The following is a 15261-nucleotide window of genomic DNA, read 5'->3' on the forward strand; positions in this document are numbered from 1 at the left end:
TGCTTAGTCTTATATGATGCCAACTGGAACGTTGACTAGCGACATTGCTAGTCATTGCCCACTTATTCAGCATCAAAAATTGTTGTTGTGAGTTGTTTCCAAAAATATACTTTTTTAGTTGTAACGTATCCATCAAATAGTCACAGCAAATCTTAATTATGCTTCTTAAAATCAATTAATTATCAAATAGTTTTCCTGAAACCGTAGTTTACTTCTACGATTAGCTCTTTGCAATTCCAATTTAAAAATATAATTTTTGTAGCCTTCTAACTTGGGAACAAAACTCTTTCCCAAAAAGGCGGTATGTAGCTAGTTCATTCCTCCAATTGATTGTCGAATATGCATGATAGGGGTATTGTCGTAATCTTAAGATCTTAATGAGGAAAAGAGGTGGAGAGAATCCTAACATGTTAAGGTAATAATTTTTTCACATGTTAAGTGCGACGATAAGCAACTTTCTTATGTTAGCTAGGTAGGAAGAATTTGTTATATACAATCAGGTGTATCATACAGTTAAATAACCTAACATTAGTGGTTGCTCTTCATTTGATAATTAAATTAAAAAAACAATCATCAAAATGAGAACAAAATACTCATAGGTTCGATTCCTCATAGCCCCCAATCCTGTGAGTATAGGATAGAGAGGCCAGAGAGCGCCATATATATAAGGTACGAGTAAATAATTTAAACAAAATTCAATTTTAGGTCTTAAGACCAACATAACTAATAGAGGCATAAAGTATATACTTCGTATATAAACTAATTATGAGTATTAACCATCAACTTAAGCTTTTGTTGTCCCTTAACAATAACCAATTAAAACAAATAATATCCCCTATATATTAAGTTCTTTACGTGCACATAAAATCTATGTTGCAATCTTCATTTGACAAGCAATTTGAAAGTTAAACTATTTTTTTTTTATTCGAAATCCGACATATTGGACTTTTAGAATAATTACTAATCAGTATCAACATATAGATGGCACAAGAACAAATATATTATTTAATAGTTAGTATATTATTTTAAAATTAATGCAAATTTTTGCATGGATAGAAAGCTAGTTATTTAAGAACCACACCCATCACAAATTTATCAACGCCATAAAAGTATTGCTTCCCTCATCAACAAATTCTCCTTTCCCAAAGTTTCCTCCATTTGATTGAAGAAAAAGTCATTGAATTAGATCACCATTTTACTTGTATAACGAACATGGATGCTTCAAGTAGTATTACCAATCAAAATGAAGGTATGTACGATATAACTTCCAATAGGTGCTATTTTAGATGTTCGTTCCAAATTGCTCGTCCCATTTTCTTAATTTAAGGTGTCCCAATTTACTTGTTTTATTTTTTTCTAATAAAATTTATTTATCTACATATTTTCATGAGATGGGTCCCACACTCAGCTACTCATATTTTTCTCTCTATATTATCGCTTGCATAAAATTATGCATAAATGATCATGGATAAGTAAATTGAGACAATGAAGTACAACTATCTATATTTAATTAACGTATTTTTAGTGTGTTTTTATGAATGACTCCTTATTAAAAAAAAATTTGACTCCGTATTAAATTTGCTATGTGGTTATGTAGTTGAAGGAACGGGAGAAAACGTGCTTGCTAAACATGCTGCTTTCTTTGATAGGAATCATGATGGTGTTATTTATCCATGGGAGACCTTCAAAGGTTAAATTATAAACCATATATTTCTCCTTAAACTTAAGTTAATTTTTCGTACTTATATTTAAAGGATTTTTGGTTCAATTATAATCTAATAATTGCTCCAAATATGATTAATTTTTGATAATTTAATCTCAAGAATTTTTTGGTAAAGTGATTGGGGGTGTACATGTTGTAGGAATGCGTGCCATTGGATGTGGGCTATTTATATCCATCGCCACCACCTTTGTCACCTTGACCATCAGTCCAAAAACTCGCCCGGTACCTCTTTGAATTTTTATAATTTTGTACTGTAAAATAATTAGTCATATCATGATCAATTTCCGCGGTAATGTAGACACTGTATGTTTTGATGGAAAACGTTTTTCATTAAAAATAATTTTTAATGGAAAAATTGATTGTAAAAAGGGTTAGCTTTGTTTAATTTTTAATAGGATAATGATATATGTAGTGCTCAGAGTTACAACTAAGCATTTAATATTTTTCCCAATTTGGTATTAATTTAGGATTGCATGACAAAATCACGCACAAATCAGTATAGTTAATTTTATATTTTCATTTGTTTTTTTTTTCATTTTTAGCTCCTTACATGTATATAGCCCTAAGCCCCTAAGAGCTATGTATATAATTTTTCTTTTTTAATTATAAGAAAACTTTGGAGAAAAAGAATATGAAAGTAAAAAGGAAGGGAAAGATAGAGGTGAGAGAATCGAGAAGTAGGAGTAAAAAGGAAAATTTGTCATACTTTTTCCCTATAAAAGAAAGATGGTTTTCCTTTTGATAAGTAATTTTTACCAATAGGAAAATTGTTTTCCGCCATTTAACAAAACAAACAAAGAAAAGTAGAGGAAAATTCAAATGTTTTTTGATTAATCAGTATAATTATTAAAAAATGATTTTTGACGATTTTTTTTTCTATTTTATTTTTGGCATGAGTGCAGGGGAAATTTCCTTCTTTGTTTTTTCCAATAGAAATAAAGAACATAGCCAAAGGCAAACATGGGAGTGATACTGGTACCTATGACACACAAGGAAGACTGGTACCTATGACACACAAGGAAGGTATGTATTACTTCCTCCATTCTTTTTTACTTGAACTGTTTTATTTATCACGTTTGTCAATGTATAATTTTAACAATCAATAACTTTAACTCCTCATAAGTAAAAATTATAGAAAATATATATTATGATAGTATTTATTGAGACGAATCTAACAAGATCCCACATAAATATTTTTTACATATATATAATTCACAAAAAATGGTCAAAAGAGATAAAATGAATAGTATAAAGTCAAAGAGGGTCAAGTAAAAAAGAACGGAGGAAATATACTGTTATTGCATCATTCTTTAAATTAATTAGAAATTCGGAACCATTTAATTATTACCCTTAAAATATCATCTCTATGGAGTAGTGTATGTCAATCTTTACTCCGTTTGTTTTAAAGGAAAACAATTGTAATGGAAAATCACTTTTCAAGGAAAACAATTTTCAATGGAAACATGATTTTAAAAAAAGTTTTCCTTTGTTTGTTTAATTAGAGGAAAACTTAAGGAGAAAAAGAAAGGAAGGTGGGAGGAGAGTATTAAGGAGAAGTAATGAGTGAAGAGGAAAATGTGGCATACCTTCTTTTTTTAAGGAAAACTGTTTTCCTTTTCTAAATTGCAATTTTCTACCTTTAGAAAAGTTGTTTTCCATCTCTTACCAAAACAAACAGAGGAAAATGGAAAGATGAAGGAAAATTATTTTCTAGGAAAATGTTTTCCACCAAAACAAACGGAGCCTAAAGGTTAATTTCAAGTGCATGGATACAACAAACTTATTAATGAAACTTGTTTTTAGTCGAAATTAGTTAGTTTATAGATCTCGGCAATGTCTTGGGTTATTGCACAAATAACAATTGTCAACTCTTACGTGAAATTCATGGTTGAATCCTTTTTCTATTGATAATTTCTTGCTTTGTTACTGATTACGAGTAGATTTTATTTATAGAAATAGAGAGCAAGTGTAACATAATTTAAGTAAATTTTTTAGATCTGTCACAAAATGAGGGAGAGTGTCACATGGCTAATAGACTACTATAACAAAAGTGTACGTGAAAGTTTATTCATTTTAGTACTTGAACTTATTGCTCATTGTGAAGTTTTGAAAAACAAGCATGTAACATTGAAAACACTAGAAAATACATCCTCTACTATGAACTTTTGAAATTATTGCGTGTGTTGACCATTTGCATATTTATTTTTAGATTTGTAGAATCAAAGTTTGAAGACATCTTTAGGAAGCATGCTCGCTCAAATCCAAATGCTCTCAACTCTGAAGAACTTAGTGAAATGCTCAAGGCAAACAGAGAACCTAAGGACTTAACAGGAAGGTTAGCATTGCTTCTTAACTTCGTTCACTCTTTCTGTTCTATCGATTTTCTTTTTTATATTTTTTTCATTTCAAAGATGATTAATTTTTCTCTTCTGTGCGCCTTTTATGTTATCTTAGTTTTACTCTATTCTGAAAAGAATAAAATACCCCTTTTTCCCGAATTTTTATACCTGTTATAATTGAATAATAGAACAAAAAAAAATTGTACGAAAGCACCTAATATACATTTTATGTTTTAAATTTAGATTATAATTGATCTTGTCTTTTATTTTACAGGATTGGGGCCTTTGTAGAATGGAAGGTACTGTTTTCTCTATGCAAGGACAAGGATGGCTTGTTACAAAAAGATGTGGTTAGAGGAGTATATGATGGAAGCTTATTTGAGAAGTTAGAAATGGAGAGGAAATCTGCTAAATAAGATTCATAAACAAAGCTAGCTAGCTTATTTGGACTATATGTCATATACATAGTGTGATTAAACATATATTGTGAATCATTTTTAAATTTATATACATCATCATTGTTTACTTCTCTTTTCCAAGTGTTTATGGAGGGTATCAATTTGTTTGCTCTGGTTGATCTTAATTGGGTTGCACTAATTTGATATTGTTTTGTGTATTAAACATATGGGTTTGAATTTAATATACAATGAACATAGCTTAGCATGTAATTATTGTGTAATGTTTATTTTTAATTTGTACATATATTATGTATGTAATGTAAGAATTTTACTTTGTATGTAACATTACATGGATGTACTATGTAATTTTTTTTATTTTTTTTTTAATATTGTATAAACGGAAGTTTATCCTGTTACACTAGTCTTAATTAGTACTTCGTATCTTGATTAGTGTTTCATTGAGCTTATTGTTTCCTTGAGATAGGGGCCTATTGTTTTAATTAATTATTTATTTCCATAATATTACATATTTTCCTCTTTTATTTTACTCAAGTAAAAATAAAATGACTTCTAACTCTATTTCGGCTTTTCTTGTTCAATTCATCAACTTTAATTTCGCATTTTGGATCCTAATTTTGTATTCAACATTTAATACTACCTCTGTTTTTTTTTTTTTTTATGTACAACTTTTGCCATTTTAATCCGCTCAATATTATGTGCAACTTTCTTTTTCCTTTCTATTTTTAGTAAAAAAAAACTAGTCAAATGTCAATTTTACCCTCATTTAAAAAATTAAAACACAATTTATTAACTATAATCGGATTTTATTACTCACTAATTCTTACCCAATTTTCACCCCAACCACCCCAATCTAATTCATCAACTCTTCATCTTCAATTTAAGAAACCCAAAACCATCCTCATTCATCTTCATCTTCATCTTCCCTCATATTTTCTCTCCTCTTTCAAAACCATCTTCATTCATCTTCATCTTCCCCCATATTTTCTCTCTCCTCTCTGATCCTCATCTTCCCCCATTGACCTTCTTTCTCTCTCTTCAACTTCAACCGGCGGTTTCGTGGGTTTTCATGAGGGTGGTGGTGGGTTGGTGGGGTTGGTACTGGTGGTACGGGTAGTGGTGAAGGGCCCGCGTTGAAGGCGGCGGTGGTGTTGGTGAAGGCGGTGTGGGTCGTGGTTTTGGGTTCGAGTTGGGGGTTTAGTTTCTGGTGGGTTGGTTTTCGTGGGTTGTCGTTTTCGGTGGGTTGGTTTTCGTGGTTCCATTGATGGATTTTGGTGGGTGGCCGTGGATTTGGGTTTTGGTGTGTGGGTTTTGGTGGGTGGTCGTGGATCTGGGTTCTGGTGGGTGGGTTTTGGTGATTCCGTCGGTGGGTTTTGGTGGGTGGTCGTTGTTCTGGGTTTTGGTGTGTGTTCGTGGAGGTGGTGGTTTCGGCGGTGGGTTTCGGTGGGTTTTCGTGGGGTGGGGTTGGTTTCGTGGGGTTGGTTATGGTGGTGGTTTCGTGGGGGTGGTAGTGGTGGTGGTGAAGCAGACGCTGGTGTTGGTGAAGGCGGCGGTAGTGTTGGTGAAGGCGGCGGTGGTGTTGGCTGGTCTTGGCAGTGGCAGTGGGTGGTTGATTAATTATCCAAACATTCTCTCTCCACCTTAATTACATACCCCTATAATACAAACATTATCAAGTTTTGCCTCGTGAACCGTAAAGCCTACCAAAGTTGCACATAAAAAAACCGGAGGTAGTATATTCCGAGTCGATTCAAATTTCGTTAATAAATTAGTGTCATAGTGTCCTATAATTTTTTTTAATCATCAAAATCTAGTTTCAATTAAGAGCAAACGACTTCACAACAGACAAAACAATAATGAATACATATTTAAATCAATTGTAAACAATAATATAAATAAAAATATTTGTAATCACTAGATTATTGGAACACTTTGACTTTTTGCACTACTTTCTATTCACATACATCAATTTGATTAGTTTATATATTTTACTAATACATGAAATAAATATAATACTAGGTATTATTATTAGTATGTGTTTTGGGTATTAAACAATCACCACGTAATGGGGGTTGATTTCTTGATGTGCAATAATGTAATTAAGGAAAACCTCATACAAATATGATTAAACTGAACTCGGGAGGGTGGTTGAGAATATTCACTTTGATGCTTAAGTTAATAATTGAATGAGAACAAAGATATAATCTTTCTCGAGAATGTGCATAAATGAACAAATTGAAAGTACCTTGGGATTTCCCCCCTTCGAAAGTTACACTTACTTATTTTGCTGGCTGGACATGGACCTAATGGGCTTCTTTTGGGGAGCGAGTTAAAAGTTTAGATTGGGCCTAAATTGACTTAGACTGGCCTAACAATTGTAGTGTTGGACATATAATAACTTAGACCTTTACATGCCTACATAGCAAAGTTGTTTGGACAACCAAATAATATAGAAAATGTTACTCCGTATTGAATTTATCTTAATATGGATTTTAATTTATTTTTTTTGAAAGCTAATATGGATTTTAATTAATCATATATAACTTATTATAACAAATAATCAAATATATTAATAATTAATGTTGTGTGTTAACAAACGTATCATACACCGGTACGTGTCTAACCAAAGTATTACAAATACTCTAGGAATTAGGGTGTTATATATCATAAGAAGTGGGGTAAAATTATATAACCAATTTTAACCTTGGGTAATGAACTAATGATGTCGTATAGATTATTAACGAAATATATCAACTAGTATATAATACGGAGTATATAGTTGGGGACTTTGGGCGTTATTGAAACATTTTTAAAACAATAAGGGTAGCGTAGCGTAGCGTTAAATCTTTTGAAACTATTGTTGTTCATACAATGCAAATTTTTTTTTCTAATGGCATATGTAGAAACAAAATCAAGGCAAAATTTTTTTCTCTTTTTTTTTTTGGAACGATAATTTCATGTTGTAATCTAGACATGAAAGCATACTCAATTAATAAAAATCAATGAAAAACAATTTTTTAAGAGGAGAAAAAGTTGACATTGCCTTATTCTTGGCTTGTAGTAGTAAAGAGTGACTATGAAAGAGCATCATTTGTAGCAACTAGCTAGCAAGGTGAAAAAATAAATTCACCGTTGACTTTTTGGAAATTAATTAGTAATTTTTCACCATTTTTACCTTCTACTGGAAACCTATACTAAGATCCCTATAATTTTCCTTCTTTTAGTTTAGGAAGAAATTTGTCAATATCACTTTTTCCTTTTATTTTATACAAAATTTATTATTTAGGACCATAAATAGATATTTATTATATATAAAAATAATAATAAATAAAGATAATATTTCCATATTCAATATATATAATTGGATGAATATGTCCATGATCTATGTAAGAATACAAAACATAAAGTATTTTTATTGGGATTTTCTAACGTATATAAATTGCAAGAGTATAAAATATACATTAAATTAGCTAAAATTTTAATTTTATTTAAGGAATATGCATGGCACATTAAATTAGTTGGTAAAAAATTTATTAAGTGGGGTCATCATATAGCATAAAAAAGTGAGGAAAAAAAAAAACCTTACGCTATATAAAGGTAACTTCAACCTTCAAATTTCTTCGTACCACAAATTTGAACACACTTCACTAAAACTATATTAATCTCTTTCTTCAATCTAGTTTCTCTCTAAATTAGAAACAACAAAAACCTAGGTTTCTATCATATTATATTAGCTCATAAGTTATTAAGCATCATTAGTTAGCTAATACAATTATAAGTATCCTCTTGATTAGTAGTATAATTCATAGAAGATGGAAAATAATGATGATCAAAACAATATGATGAACACAAAAAGATACGCTCTTCTACTAGCAGCACATGACTCAGAGTACGTGAAAAAAGTGTATGGAGGATACTTCAATGTTTTCGTGGTGGCTTTCGGGGAAGAAGGAGAGGTATGGGATTTGTATAGGGTTGTAGAGGGTGAATTTCCAAATATGAATGAGCTTGAGATGTATGATGGGTTTGTAGTTAGTGGGAGTCCTTTTGATGCTTATGGAAATGAGTATTGGATCCTTGAGCTTTGCATTCTTTTGCAAACTCTTGATTCCATGCAAAAGAAAATTCTCGGCATTTGCTTTGGTCACCAGGTAACGAATTAAACATAGTCCCTCTGTTTCAAAATCATAAGTTTCAAAATCATAATATGAGTATTAGTTGTTTCATTTGAATCGTTATAGGGCTCTCAAGAACATATATTGTTATATGGCACCATTCATGTGTATATTGCTTAGATGATAGAATACACAATTTATAATTTGATATGAATGTAAATCTTTAACAAATTAATGAAAATATATTATGAGTATGTAGGATGTTTATTTTTAATTACAAACCATATATATATATATATATTCATTTGGAGAAAGGAGAATTATTTAATAGTAATTATGGTTAAGCATTTTCATAATAATTATAATTATGGGACAAGGGAACATAAAATTACCTTATATGCAAGAAATAAAGCGAGATATCATATTATTGAGCATATTACATTGACTTGGCTTACCTTATACAACGAGGCCTATTGGTTAACTAGGTTTTGTTCTCGTGATAGCTAGTGCATCAATATGGTAGGAATTTTATTTTTGTTTATTTTTTTGGGGTTTGATGGAAAAATATAATCTTAAATCTTTATCAATACATAAAGTGGAATATATCTATTAAAGAATATTTTTGGACTATTTTTTTTTCCTCTACAACATGATTATTCTTTTTTTTTTCCATAAAATAACTTTACAAGAATATTTGTCGAATATTACAAAAATATTTTTGACTTACCACATAATACAATTGACATGTCATGATACCAATAATACACTAATTGTATGAACGTATAACAAAGAACTCTCTCAACCGGTCCTAGCTAGTAGTAGAGCACGATCAATTAAGTCCGTTTTCATTGAGTAAATAGATAAAACATACTTATCCTTTTTTATATAAGTTCTTTTCAACTCTATCATAGCTATAAGTTGTTGAAAGTTACAAGACAAAAGTATCTTAAGAATAAAATAAATTAAACCACTTTAAAGTTAATGCACTCTATTTAGTTTAAACTTAGAAAGTAACCTATTATTATTAATTACTACTATCGTTTTAATTTGAATTTTGATACATTTTTTATAGGTGTTATGCAGGGCATTGGGAGGAAAAGTGGCAAGATCTCCCACAGGATGGGATATAGGATTAAGAGAAATAAAAATAAATAACAAGGAATTTTTGACCTCTCAACTTAATTTAGAGGTTTCAAATCATGAAATTCCACAAACCCTAACAATAATTAAATGCCATCAAGATGAAGTGTGGGAGGTGCCAATTGATGCTGAAGTTGTTGCATTTTCTGATAAGACAAAGGTGGAAATGTTTACAATTGGCAACCACATTTTCGGTATTCAAGGTCATCCCGAATATACCAAAGACATTCTTTACAACCTTATTGATCGTCTACTTACCAACGGTTCTATAGTGGTAATAACAACTCCAATGTTGAAACTTAATACTCCATATCACATGTTTAGTTTTCATATCTTTTTTTTGACGAAATAGTTTTCATAATCTGAAATTTAAAACCATGCGAATTGTTTTGACATGAGCTTGTAACCAACCTTTTTAATTTCTAATATATTTCAATTTGTCCTATACATAGGAAGAATTTGCTGAAGCATCAAGGTCGAAAATAGAAAACATCGAGCCTGATAGAAAACACTTGGAGAAGATTTGCAAAAACTTTCTCAAGGGAAGCCATAATTCTTCTTATGGATTTGTTGAACTTTTCTAATCTAATATAACAATTATTGTTCAAGTATTGTACAGTCCAAACTACCTAAACAGTAGACCAAGCTAAGTTGTTAACTTGTTTAACACCAAGTTAAGTTGTTAACTTAATTACAAGTTATCCGATTATGCTAATATTATGTTACTATTATGTCTTGACCATGTTTACAACTATGAGTCTATGATATATTAATTTAAGCATTAAATTGTTGGACTTGGGGTCAACCTGTTCTTCTATTAATATCTTCCAAAACTGGGCTAGGATTGATTTATGCATGGTTTAGAATTGTCGTTGATAGGGGTACCCAAGGGGTTCTAGTTCCATAAATTTAAGGTCTCCATTCTGTTTCTCAAAACTGCAGGTTACTAACATGTTTCGGTTTCAATTCTGAATACTTTAAACTTTAGCTCACCCCTAGTCGATAATGTCCAGCGTGTAAAGTGTCACACATGATTCCAGCTATATAACAAGATATGTTTCAATTGAGAATATTGTATCTTTGAGTGAGATATGGAATCAACCCCCCTCCCCCAAACTATTGTGGAATCCTATCACAATTTCGGAATATAGTACTGTCAATTACAATAAAGAATCTCCAATTTTCAAGCAAAATCCGAGCTCAATATGCATTAGTACAATAAATGGTGTTGAATACATTTGGGGTTTTTTTCCCACCTTAATACAATGGAGAATGAATCTTATCCTTAAGTTGATAACGATAGTTAATATCATATATCATGTTTAAGATCACCAATTATCGTATTATCGGAATTTGACCTTTTTTTTTTCTTTTTCTTTTTTTTTGTGTGTGTGTAGGTGGCTTGACTTCTAGGGATTATTTTATTTTGATTTATTTTATGATAGAAGGAAAGCGATTTCACTGCAACAATTTTATTTTTGAACTACATAAAAATTAAAGGAAATTTTGTCAGGAATTACTCTAAAGATGAACAGTTTTGTGAATAACTACCCGTTTTTTTTTTCCCTTGGGAACAACTACCCATAAGATGCCTAAAGTTTGTCTAGCATTTTTCACTAACGGATTTCGTCCAATTGAGTCGTTTGTTGGACCCACATTTACGTTTTCCCACCCAATTAACTCCCTTCCCACTTATTTAAAGTCTTACTGTTCTTCACAATTTTTTTTTAAAAAAAACGTAGGTGTGGGCCCTACAAACGTAGATGTTGGATGAGTTTGACGGGAAAAGAACAACAGTAAGACTTTAAATAAGTGGGAAGGGAGTTAATTGGATGAAAAACGTAGGTGTGGGCCCTACAAACAGCTCAATTGGACGGAATCCATTAGTGGTAGTGTTAGGCAAACTTTGACAAATTAAAAAAATAAAAAATAAAAAATAAAGGTAATTGTTCACAAAACTGTCTATCTTTAGGGTAGTTCCTGACAAATTTTCCAAAACTAAATTTGATATGTTATTTTTACTTAATTATTGAAAACAAATGGTATGAAGTAAAACGTTGTTGGAAAATTTGATTTTTTTGTTTTCTTGATATTGTCAACTCATTAGTAAATCAACGTGGTAATTAAAAAAAAATGAATAAAGTATATGAAAACGAAGAGAGTGTTAAAGTTTTACCGATAGAAAGTTTTATAAAGGAGTAAGAGAAGATGGAGAAATTGATTATGTATATTGCTCCGGTAACATGGCTTATATAGCCAAGAGTCTTACATATAATGCCACACAAGTTCACAAGTCTTTGGACTTGTGTGAACATTGTGAAATCAAATCAAATAATTATAAGCATTCATATTTATCTTCTAACACTCCCCCTTGAATGCCCATACTTATTATACAGAAAGGTATTTGTTGCCTCATTAAAAACCTTGCTAGGTAAAACCCTTATGGGGTAAATACCATAGCTAGGGAAAAAGAGTACAACGATATAGTATTATATGCTTTGATATACTGCCTCGTTAAAAACCTTGTCAGGAAAAACCCGGTGGGATAAAAACCTGATCGAAGGGAAAAAGAGTGCAGTACATATAATACTCCCCCTGATCTCAGCATAGTTCACGAAGATGTCGCATTCCGATTTTGTGAACTAACTGTTCAAATTTCTTCGAAGGAAGTGATTTGGTGAAAAGGTCGGCAAGATTTTCACAAGACTGAATTTGCTGGATATTTATTTCCTCGTCCTTTTGCAGATCATGTGTGAAGAATAGTTTTGGGGCAATATGTTTCGTTTTATCTCCCTTAATATATCCTTCAGTTACTTGAGCGATACATGCTGTATTGTCTTCAAAGATGATGGTTGGGTCTTCCGTTATTGCGTTCATTCCACACTCCTTTTGGATATTACTGATCATCGACCTCAGCCACACACATTCCCGTCGTGCTTCATAGAGGGCTATCAACTCTGCATGATTTGATGATGTCGCGGTCAATGTCTGCTTTGTTGATTTCCATGATATTGCAGTGCCGCCATAAGTGAATACATATCCATTTTGTGACTTGGCATTTTGAGGATCTGATAAGTATCCAGCGTCTGCATACCCAATGAGAGCAACATCTTGTTTTGGTTGGTAATATAAACCAAGGTCTTGTGTCCCTCGTAGGTAACGGAGTAAGTGTCGAACTCCCTTCCAATGCCTATATGTTGGTGCATTGTTGTGCCTGGCTAACAAATTCACAGAGAAAGCTATGTCGGGTCTAGTATTGTTAGCTAAGTACATTAAGGCTCCAATTGCACTTAAGTATGGTACTTCTGGACCCAGAATCTCTTCATTTTCTTCTTGGGGTCTGAATGGATCATTTTTCATATTCAAAGAACGAACAACCATTGGGAAGTTGGTTGGGGTTGCTTTGTCCATGAAGAAACGTTTCAAAACTCTTTCTGTATAGTTTGATTGATGGACAAAAATGCCATGACTCAAGTGCTCAATTTGTAGTCCAAGGCAAAATTTAGTTTTCCCAAGGTCTTTCATCTCAAATTCTTTCATCAAGTATTTTGCAGTTTTCTCGAGTTCATTTGGGGTTCCGATGATATTTAAATCATCAACATAAACTGCAATGATACGAATCCTGATTGTGATCGCTTTATGAAAACACAGGGACTAACTTGGTTGTTTTTGAATCCTTCTCTCATAAGGTATTCACTCAGACGGTTGTACCACATCCTTCCAGATTGTTTCAATCCATAAAGTGACCTTTTTAGTTTTATGGAAAGCAGTTGTCTAGGCTTGTGGTTTTCTGGTAGTTTTAGTCCTTCGGGGACTTTCATGTAAATGTCCGTATCGAGTGACCCATACAAATACGCAGTCACTACATCCATTAATCGCATTTGCAGTCCTTTTGTGACTGTCAAACTTACCAGAAATCTTAATGTAGTTGCATCAACCACTGGAGAATATGTTTCTTCATAATCAATCCCTGGAATTTGAGAAAATCCTTGGGCTACAAGTCTTGCCTTGTATCTAACTATTTCATTTTTCTCGTTACGTTTTCTTACAAATACCCATTTGTATCCAACGGGTTTTACACCTGCTGGTGTAAGGGTTATTTTCCCAAAAACTTCTCGTTTTTCAAGTGACTTTAACTCAGCCAGCATTGCCTCCTTCCACTTTGGCCAATCACTCCTACGTCGACATTCTTCTACAGTTCTTGGTTCAACATCATTTTCATCAGACACGATGTCGATTGCGATGGAATTTGCAAATGTTTCATTAACGATAACATCTTTCCTATTCCACTGAGTCTTTGTAGAGACGTAATTCATTGAAATTTCATTGTTATCGATGTTTTGAACATCTTGTTCATTCCCCGTAGGGTTGTCTTCTTGTTCGTCCCCTTTTGGATTATCATCATTTTCTTTACTTTCATCCACATTTGGTTTTTCTTGACCTTCTGACGGGGGAACATCATTAGTCTCATTTTTTATTCCATCCAATCTTTTCAATTTTCTTGGCTTAGAATCTTTTGAACCAAGTGGTCTTCCACGCTTTCTGCGTGCCTGAGATTCATTTTCTATGGCCTTATTACCAGTTGGGATCTCAATACGTGCAGGGGCATTTTCTGCTGGTATATGTGATTTTGTCACCTTCTTTGTGTCTACAAATGCATCAGGAAATTGATTTGCAACACTTTGTAAATGAACAATTTTCTTAACTTTTTGTTCACACATATTTGTTCGTGGGTCTAACATCAACAGTTGTGTTGCATTCCAAATGAGTTCAATTTCTTTCTTATGTGGGTCTACTTTCTCTCCCCCTAAGGCTGGGAATACTGTTTCATTAAAGTGACAGTCCGCAAATCTAGCCGTAAATAAGTCACCAGGTCAATGGTTCAAGGTATTTAATTATAGAGGGGGATTCAAACCCGACATAAATTCCCAGCCTTCTTTGTGGACCCATTTTTGTTCGTTGGGGTGGAGCAATGGGAACATATACAGCACAACCAAAGATTTTTAGATGTGAGATACTTGGTTCTCGACCACAAACAAGTTGTAGTGGTGAGAATTTATGATAAGCTGTAGGTCTCAATCTAATTAGCTCTGCTGCATGTATTATAGCATGTCCCCAAGCAGATGATGGCAATCTTGACCTCATTAATAATGGTCTTGCAATCAATTGTAATCTCTTAATTAGTGATTCAGCTAGACCATTTTGTGTATGAACATGAGCTACTGGGTGTTCAACATCAATTCCAATTGACATACAATAATCATTAAATGTTTGGGATGTAAATTCCCCAGCATTGTCAAGTCTTATTTTCTTTATTGTATGATCTGGGAATTGTGCTCTTAATTTGATGATTTGGGCAAGTAATTTTGCTAAGGAAACATTTCTACTTGAAAGTAGACTAACATGTGACCATCGTGTAGAGGCATCAATTAAAACCATGAAATATCTAAATGGTCCACATGCTGGATTAATTGGCCCACATATGTCTCCCTGAATTCTTTCCAAGAATTTTGGAGATTCAATAGCAA

The 15261-nt window shown here is 32.4% G+C and overlaps 3 protein-coding genes across 3 annotated transcripts; 2 read left to right on the plus strand and 1 right to left on the minus strand.

Moving 5' to 3' along the window:
• Positions 1-1087: 1087 nt before the first annotated feature.
• LOC110721888 (probable peroxygenase 5) lies at positions 1088-5148 on the plus strand. Its single transcript, XM_021901113.1, has 6 exons — positions 1088-1249; positions 1598-1690; positions 1863-1945; positions 2626-2717; positions 3930-4058; positions 4337-5148. The coding sequence occupies exons 1-6, from the start codon at positions 1213-1215 to the stop codon at positions 4476-4478; spliced, it is 576 nt and encodes a 191-aa protein (XP_021756805.1). The 5' UTR covers positions 1088-1212; the 3' UTR covers positions 4479-5148.
• A 2859-nt stretch (positions 5149-8007) lies between these two features.
• LOC110721737 (gamma-glutamyl peptidase 3-like) lies at positions 8008-10779 on the plus strand. The gene is made up of 3 exons (XM_021900924.1): positions 8008-8629; positions 9666-10007; positions 10186-10779. Exons 1-3 carry the CDS (start codon positions 8291-8293, stop codon positions 10315-10317), a joined length of 813 nt encoding a protein of 270 aa, XP_021756616.1. The 5' UTR covers positions 8008-8290; the 3' UTR covers positions 10318-10779.
• Positions 10780-14014: 3235 nt separating this feature from the next.
• On the minus strand, positions 14015-14454 carry LOC110721937. Its single transcript, XM_021901172.1, has 2 exons — positions 14148-14454; positions 14015-14028 (listed from the first exon to the last, which is right to left on the minus strand). Exons 1-2 carry the CDS (start codon positions 14452-14454, stop codon positions 14015-14017), a joined length of 321 nt encoding a protein of 106 aa, XP_021756864.1.
• Positions 14455-15261: the final 807 nt, after the last annotated feature.

Source organism: Chenopodium quinoa, unplaced genomic scaffold (assembly GCF_001683475.1).
Source record: "Chenopodium quinoa cultivar QQ74 unplaced genomic scaffold, ASM168347v1, whole genome shotgun sequence".
Classification (NCBI taxonomy): Eukaryota; Viridiplantae; Streptophyta; class Magnoliopsida; order Caryophyllales; family Amaranthaceae; genus Chenopodium; species Chenopodium quinoa.